We start from the raw sequence: 8,953 nt of genomic DNA, 5'->3' as shown, positions 1-8,953 counted from the left end.
AGGGGGAGAGGGCAAGTTTTGACAGTTCCAGTTCGGACTGCCTAGAGCACGGCCTCAGCTGACGTACGGCTGTAGCTTGCGGTTGGTTGTATGCGCTGACGGTACGCTGCGCTATTGCATACTTTCGGGCGCTTTTCCCCCTGTCTAGCTACGGCCAGGTGCACATGCAGGTCGTTTAAATGAACGGTTGACAAGCTGATACATAACATGGCACTCGGAATTGACGGAATCGGTGCTGAACTGGTCAAGAATGGAGATGCACGACATGAAAACGAAATTCATGAAATTGTTATTGATGTATGGGATAGCGAATAGATGCCATGTTAATGGAATCTCGGCATCATTTACTCCATATACAACAAGGGAGACAGGTTGAACTCAGTGGCGGATCTAACGGTAGGCGGACTAGGCGGTCGCCTGGGGCCCCGCCGATTTAGGGGCCTCGTAGATCTCCATTTTATAGTATGCCGTATGGACAGAGTACTAGCGACAAGGGCCGGAAGGATGGACTTTGGGGCCCCGAGGCTGTCGAATCAATTGCAATCAATAATCTTTTCTGGTAAAAACACGAAAAAATAATTCACTGTTTTCAGTACACTGATGTACACAAAGGTTATCCGTGTTAAAAAATATTCGACCGCATGTCCTCGGCGCGGTGTGTTTCGAGAAATATGCCGCAAATTCAGCATTGCATCCGATGAATTCAGGTATCATCAACGTTTCAAAGCATCATACCGCAGTCTTGGCTTTGGCTAAGACAGATTCGGGAAGGGGTCCCGCGGTCTTGAGATAAAGTGTGAAACCCTGTAACGAGGCAAAGACCAAACTGATTGTAGCAACATCAGCGGGCCTACCACCAACAAATCCAAACCTACGTAAGCGTGAGCTACTGGTAAGTAAACGCACTTTTGAAGTCGTCCCAGAATTCACCTATTTCGTGTCAAACGCTAAGTTGCGGGCAAGGATGCTAGCTGCCAACCGGCTATTCTACAACCTGAAAAATCAGTTCACCTCAAATAACCTGTCGGGACGGACGAAGCTGCGAGTATAGTAGTACCTATATAGTATAGTAGTACCTATATGGTCCTCTATGGACACGAGTCTTGAACCATCCGAGCGTAGGATGCAAACGCTCTGGACGTGTTTGAGCGACGTATCTTCCGGATCATCTTTGGCGGTGTGTTCGAGCATGGAGTTTGGAGGAGAAGCATGAACCACGAGCTTGCTGAGCTGCACGACGAACCGAGCATCCTGACGGTGGCGAAGGCTGGCAGGATACCATGGCTGGGGCATGTGATAAGAATGCCGGACTCATGCCCCACCAAGAAGCCATGGGACCCACCTAGCTGGATTAGGTGAAGCGAGACCTGTCGGAGATCGGGTGTCTACATGGATGGGAGACTGCAGCTAGAGACCTAGCATCCTGGAGAATAATTGTTGACCGGGCCATGTCACATCGACGTGCTCTATCGTGATCAGACCAATCAGAGAGAGACATTTAGTTCCGAAACTCACATACGCCTCTGAGACATGGAAACTGTCCAAATCTGACGAAACCGTCTTAACCGCGTTCGAGAGGAAGATGCTCAGAAGGATTCTTGGCCCCGAATGTGTGGAAAGACAATGGAGGATAACGACTCAGGAGCCGGTACCTGTACGAGCTATACGGACGATAGCCCGGACGAGCTATACGAGATGTACAGCGACCTTACTGTCGTGCAATATATCAACCTCGGCAGGCTCCGGTGGGCTGGCCACGTTGTACGCATGGAAACGGACGACCTAGCTCGTAAAGTATTTTTAGGACGTCCTTAAAGACAGAGGAGGCGTGGTAGGGCCAAATTGAGGTGACAAGATGGCGTGGAGGTGTCGGCCATTAAGGCCGGCGCGAGACCGTGAAAAGTTTCGGACACTCCTGAGGCGGATAAGTAAGAAAGTAAGTATGTTTGGTTTGGGGAAATCAATAAAAAATATCATTGCTCTCTTTTCATAGAAAACACAAAACGAATGGCTGCATAAGGAACAAAGCACAAAGGAATTTTTCAATGCGCACTGCTCAAAGCAAACAAATAATTCGTTATTATAAGTTATTTGGTTTCAATTTGCGAAAGTATCGAATATCTATATAAGCTATAGAGCCAGTAGCTTGGGCAGAGACGTCGTTGGAATTGGAACTAAAATTGAGATTTTCACTAAACAAAAACAGCCGAGTACGTTGTGACAAATATTCAATAATTTTATTGAAGTTTCACTTGGTTTACACTAAGGTACAGGAAATATTAACACAAAAAAGAACATTAAATCTCTTCCCACATACGTTCAGGCTCATACGATTGCACTCATTACGCGGAAGCGGCTTCTTACCACCCCTTCACCCGACCGTATTAGTATTGCTGGGGTTCTCACACGTAAACATACAATTTGGATGAGTAGATGCGGCCACGGGATCCACGTCCCGTTTGGGCTGGTAAGCTAATCACGGATAGTATCCCTCAGTCTACCCTAAACTATGCAACAAAGCAAACCTTAAGCAAGCTGATACATTTTCAACCTGTTCCTTAATCTAAACGGGTATCTCCGTCGGGGTTCCAAATTCATGTTATCCCGGATCGCCCGAGTTTTAAAATTATTGCCCGTGTGTGTGTGAATGTGCTATCCAATCCTAAACTTACCGGCCGGGAGAGGTGGCCGTGGGTCGCTGACACTCCCGCACGTGCGCTACTTTACAAATTGAACGCCTTCACCTCCCGTTCGCTGTTTGCCGGCTCTCTAGTTAACGCCCGGCTCGTAGTTTTCCCGCACGTACTTCCGGAAGTCAACCCGGTACACGCTGTCCGCCGACCGGTCCGCACCGTACTCCGGATCGACCTGGTGCACCGTTTCCCACCGCCAGAGCAGCCGGGAGTGGTACGTCTCCTCGAACAGGGCCATCGTTTCCGGCTCGTGGTTGGCCTGCTCGAACTGCTCCGGATACCGGGAGCTCTTCGTCTTCACGTGGTAGTAGTAGAACATGCGGCGCGTCTTGGACAGTGACTTCATGTAGTCCGGCTTGGTTTCCTTCAGAAACAGCAGCCCGTACGGCACGTAGAACCGGTCCGGATCGATCAGGTTGCGGACGCGGTAGCCGAGCCGGGGCGGCCCCGTCTTCAGGCTGTACGTTTCGAGCGAGCCGAAAAAGTGCTCGATCTCGTGCAGCCCGTACAGCCGCTTCGCCCGTATCTGCACCGTGACGGCGGTCCCGTTCGTGCTGTCCGCCACCGTGCCCTTGAGCGGTTTGTTAAGCGCCTTGGCAAACTGCTGGCAGCGGGCGAGCCGCTGGCGCAGCGGCAGCCGCCGTATGTTTTCGCCCCCGAGCAGCAGCCCGTCGATGATGTGCAGCGTGTGGATGACGATTTGCGACTTGCCCTGGCCCTGCAGCTCGCGCACGATCTCTGCGTAGATGATTGTGCCGGGCGGCAGCTCGATCGACACCTCCGTCACCGGTATCCAGCTGCACTGCTTCGGCTCGAACCGGTACACCTCCTTGCCGCCCTTGCCGAGCAGGATGGTGCGCAGGTTCTTGCCCGCGTTCTCGACCGTCCCGATCGGCACGAAGCACCAGTCGTACACGGACGGGAAGGTTTGCCGCAGCTCCGGGTTCTGCACCCGCTTCTCGACCTGGCACACCTCCTTGGTCAGGCTGTTCCACTCCTTGTACAGCTTCGCGACGTACTGGTCCGGGTCGCCCTTGTTCGCGAACTTCCTGATGCCGTCCGGGAGCTTCCACAGCGCGAGACACTTCTGCTTCACCTCCATCTGGCGCGGCTCGGCCAGGTCGCGGTTCCGGCAGAACGCGGCTATCTTGAGCAGGGCGGCGATCTGGTTCCGCCCGATCGCATTGTTGCTGTCGCACACGTACCGGTGGAAGGTGGCGTCCGCCCGCAGCACCTCCTCCGACACGAGCTCGAGCGTGTCGATGTTGGCGTTCCGGTTGTCGTACATCTGCCGGTTCACGTCCTCCAGGTGCCGCTGGATCAGGTCGGTTTGGGGCAGCTTCCACTTGCACACCAGGTAGCGTTCCGAGTTGGCCGGCCGGCTACTGTTCGGCTTGCAGATGGAAATCTCCCGAAAGCACCGGTACGCCAGGTACACCAGCCCGACGCTGAACGGCGTGAACAGGTCGAACACCTTCATCACAAAGTGGCCGTCCGGGCGCACGATCGCGAGCGCCACGATCAGCTGGCACAGGTACAGCTGCTTCGACAGGATTTCCTGCTCGTTCTCCTGCCCCTCGACCGAGAACCCGCCGTCGGCCATCATCAGGTGGACGCCCGTCTCCGTCTGCGTCATCACGTACTCGGTGAAGCCGACGATGTTGGCCGGATCGAACACGTTGCCGTCCTCCTTCGGCCCGTAGTGCGGGTCGAACGTTTCCGGCGAGCCGGCGGAAAAATCGTCCAGCCGGAAGTCGTACGCCCCCTTCAGCGTGAAGCCGAACCCTTTGGCGTACCAGCGCTTGCGCCACAGTACGTACTCGGAGAAGCCGCCCGGCCCGGCACACACGTCCGCAAAATAGAAGAGATCGTGGTCGCGCACCAGCGGCTGCCCGTGCCGGTCGACCGGCGACGTAAGCATGAAGCCGAACATCGAATCCATGTTGGCCATCTTGACCGCCGCCCGGTTGATGAAGATGTTGCTCTTGATCAGCTCAAACGGGTTTGACTTCGAGCGGGCCTTGCGCATGTCGTCCGCGCCGAGATTGTTAAACACCGACTTGCTGGCGAGTATCTGGGCCAGCACGTCCGGCTCGCAGTACCGGTGCTCGTCGTCGATCAGCAGCTTGCGCGGCCCGACCCGGATCCACGCGTCCAGCTGCTCGCGCGTAATCCCCGGCGAGCCGGCCTCGGCGTGCACGTTCACCAGCCAGCTGCACACCTCCGGTATCTGGAGCCGCTCCTCTGCGCCGTCCCACTGTTCCGCAGCCGTGTTTAGCTCGTTGAGCTTCATGCCTTCATTCGAAATCGGGGGAAAGTTTGAAAGAGTGACAATTAATCAATTAATACAACCGGATGGGTGATCTACGTTAGACGGAAAGAAAAGTGTTGCAATAATGATCGATGGCTAGAAGCATGGTATGGGAAGTGCTGAATTCTTTCATTTTTCCAACGATCCGAGACACCGGGTCATATTCAAAAGTTTCCCAATTCCCATGATTTTTTGGTGCGTTCCCACGATTTTTTATCGTATCCCATACATTTTTAGTTCGTGCCAATAATTTATTGGTATTTTCTGATTGGATATCAATACAATTGGACCAAACAATTCGGGGAACCAACCAATAAATCGTGGGAAACCCTGTAAGGAAATCAAACAACAACGAACCTTTAAAAAATCATGAATCTCTAAAGATTCGCGAATCATTGAAGATTAATGAATCTCTACAGATACGCGAATCTTTGAAGATTCATGAATCTCTACATATCTTCAGATTTATGATATCATCACGAAATCACGAATCTTCAAAGATTCATTAATCTTCAAAGATTCACGAATCATCAGAGCCATGAATCTCTAAATTTTCTTGAATCTCAAAGGCTTCATGAATCTATAAGCTTCATAAGTCCATTAAAATCCATATATCTCCAGGGATTCATGAATCTTTGATGTATGATGTATGTATGATTTCTAAAATATAGAATTTGCCCAATCCCAACTTAAACCTGCCCGTTGTGGGTTCAAGTCTCGCATGGACCGTCTCCCCGTAGCAAAACAAACTTTCCGGCTGCGTAGTACTTGCCAAGAAGTCTAGATATCCTGTATAGGCTGGCATGACCACATAGGTTGTTACGCCAATAAGAAGAAGCTTTATGATTTTTTAGAGATTCATGAATCCCTACAGATTCGTTAATCTTTCGACATTCGAGATTCTTTCGAGATTCTTGAATCTTTGAAGATTCATCAATATTTGAGATTCATGACTCTTTCCATCCGAAATTCAGCTTCATTGAATCATTCCAAAGATTCATTCAGATTCATGAATCTGAATCAGATTTACCCAACACTAATTCCTAGCTGTTCTGACTAAAAAAAAAAGCACATCCCCACATCGTTTAGGTCCCGTTTTTCCTACTTAAGCCCGCGATAGAGCCCCAGGGAAATTGATCGTGAAATTTTGGGTTTTTCTGCTATATTTCAATAAAATTTTAGCAGAATTTACCTTATCGTAAAGGATATTAAATTACTCAATTATCTAAACTACAAAAAATATTGTATTAATAAATTAAATGCATTTCCTTGCGATTCTTCGCTTGGCGCACGGTGAAAAACAGTTGTCAGCGGGAAATCACAAGTAGATGTATTTAATTCAATAATTTCAACATGTTTACGACTTAAATCATTGGGGAATTGAATATCCTTTTTTTGGTGTACGATAAGCCATATTCTGATAAATATTTAATAAAATATTGTATAATAACCAAAATTTCAGGTTCAGTTTCACGCAAGGTCTAAGCGAATCTTTTACAAGTGGCATGCGTTTAACATATGCATATACATAACTTTTGCATGCACTGCAAAAGGTAACCTACCCAAACCGCTCCGGCCCTTCTGCGAGGACGTTTCGATCAGATCCACCCGGCCCTGGCCGGTCTTGCCCAGGCCGGTGCCTGCCTTGTACCCCATCTGCTTCATCATCCGGAAGGATTTCTCCGAAAACTGTGAAAACGGAGCGGCGCCGCCGCCGGCGGCGGTGGTGGCCGCGGCTCCCTGCGACCCGTCCATGGCGGCCGGTGCCATCGACATTCCCGACCGCTTTTGCGGCTGATCCGAGTCGGAATCGCTCGTGTGCTTGCGCTTGCCGTTCTTGTGCGAATCGTCGGACAGCGTCTCCTGCTCCTCGGCGGACGAATCGGCCGACAGGTTCGCCGAGCTGGCCATCGTCGCTCGTCGTGTCGCTTTCTGGCTGGGTGTGTGTTTGTGTGGTGCGGTCGTTGCTTGTCCGACCCAAGCTCCTACTGCTGCTGCTCCGGTTGCGATGTTTGATTGGTGAGAAATGCCTCCAAGCGTGTCTACTGCAGCACCAGTGTGGCTGCTGCCGGCATTCTTGTTTTGATAGAGGCTATTTTTACGGCTATTCCAACGGCTGGTGCCGATAAACACTCTGGTTTGCGCGTCCTCCTGCCCACCACCGGATGCCTGATAGTGCGGGCTGAAGGGCTAAAGTGCGGGCTGCGGTGTAGAGATCGCTTGGGTGATAATTTCGATGCCTGTTAGTGCACCACTGGTACCGCACGCGAAGCTACGGCAGGATCACATGCCCCTCCCCACACGTTGCTGTCCACACGAAACTGTTGCGGCTAGTGTGCAGAAGAACTTCCGGCGCGTCCGGCGGCCCGGTGGCGGCAGAAATAAAGCTGTAGCTTTGGGCGCAGAACCCCCACACAGCGTACGGCAGCGGCACAACACAACTGTGTAGCACAATGTGCAACGGTTGGTACTGTGAGTATGTGTGTGCGTGTAAAGGGATCGAAGCAAGCGGGACCAAGGTAAACACACGGTGTTTGTACGGTGCGCGAGCTACAGTGCAAGGTGGATTTAAAAATATCAGGTGGTGGACTCTAGTGCATTTTGACAATTCGTCGCTTGACGTAAGGTCCCCAGGATTCAAACTTTGTTTACATTTATTAAATTTGTTCATATAATTTATCACCCCAATTTTTTCGATTAAATATTCTTTAAAAATATATTTTGCGCTTTGCGAGTTCTTATTAAACATTAGAACATGGATTAAAGTGTGTTATTTTGTTTTATTCCGTGAATTTATTCCATAATTCATTGTGTTTTCGACATTTTTGGAGATAAAAATTAAGAAAACCATTATTTTTTTCAATTTTTACATTGATTCCTTATTATCGACGAGCCGCATGGACAATTTACGCGAGATTAGAACTCTTACTCACATGATTTTTAATTTCGTACATAAACAAACCATCAAATCTTTTGTTAATATATCTCATTTTTTCGATAAAATCAATAGAAACACAAAATTGCACGTAGTAACAAAGAAATCTGTTCTATTTGCTAAGCTTTGTGTGCGGAAACCAATGGTTAACGGTTTTAAAATGACGTAAAGTCCCTCAACTATGGCGACCCCCCAAAGGCCCTAATCCACCACCTGATATAATTAATCCACCTTGACGGTTAATCCTTTTCGGCACGGCCTACACCTCCTTGAGCAACCTTGGGCAAAGGCTTCCCGCCAGTGCTGAACTGTTCACCATAAACCCGTGCACAACTGTCATCCGCTCGCCAAGCAGAGTGGCCAGATTATTTTTGCGGTTTTCGGTAGGCGCATCAAAATTTTATCGGTAGTTTTCGGTAGGAGTTTAAGATTATTTCGGTAGTTTTCGGTAGGCTTTAAAGTGTTGAGCGGGGGGGGGGGGAGGGGGGGGGGTGTCAGAGATGCAAGCTAATCTGTCCCATGAAGAGCAGCACGAGAAAATAACATCTTTCATTTATTTAAAGGAGATAGTTTAGATTTGGTTCACAACGGTCACATGAGGCCTTTCTGAAGTGTCGATCGGAAAATTGTACTAGGGAATTTAACCCAACAAATGATTTTGACGCTCTAGCAGCAATCGAACGCGATAACGAACATGAAAAATATATGGGATTTTACATGTTCATGATGTGATAACCCACAAATCGAACATGTGAAGTCCTATACATTTTTCATGTTGGGCCGCCGTGTTCTATTGCTGCTAGAGCGCCGGGTTACATTCGGCCTCAGCACAATTTTTCGATCGAAAAAATTCGAAATCCGCAACTCATTGAGCTGCGGAAATTTTCGAATATCAGAAAAATGCCATAAATCAAGGTTAATGGTTTTGAAAAACGTTATGTAAAAGCAAGTTGGTAATTGTTCTGGTTCTTTTTCAATATTTTGGGTGATAAAAAATCATTTATTGAATGTTTA

At 49.2% G+C, this 8,953-nt stretch overlaps 1 protein-coding gene across 1 annotated transcript; it reads right to left on the bottom strand.

Moving 5' to 3' along the window:
- Nucleotides 1-2,211: 2,211 nt before the first annotated feature.
- On the bottom strand, nucleotides 2,212-7,606 carry LOC120953810 (cap-specific mRNA (nucleoside-2'-O-)-methyltransferase 1). Its single transcript, XM_040374078.2, has 2 exons — nucleotides 6,567-7,606; nucleotides 2,212-4,988 (listed from the first exon to the last, which is right to left on the bottom strand). The coding sequence occupies exons 1-2, from the start codon at nucleotides 6,913-6,915 to the stop codon at nucleotides 2,770-2,772; spliced, it is 2,568 nt and encodes an 855-aa protein (XP_040230012.1). The 5' UTR covers nucleotides 6,916-7,606; the 3' UTR covers nucleotides 2,212-2,769.
- Nucleotides 7,607-8,953: the final 1,347 nt, after the last annotated feature.

Source organism: Anopheles coluzzii, chromosome X (assembly GCF_943734685.1).
Source record: "Anopheles coluzzii chromosome X, AcolN3, whole genome shotgun sequence".
Taxonomy (NCBI): domain Eukaryota; kingdom Metazoa; phylum Arthropoda; class Insecta; order Diptera; family Culicidae; genus Anopheles; species Anopheles coluzzii.
The sequence above is the reverse complement of the archived record's forward strand: the minus strand, read 5'-3'. Positions and strand labels throughout refer to the sequence as shown.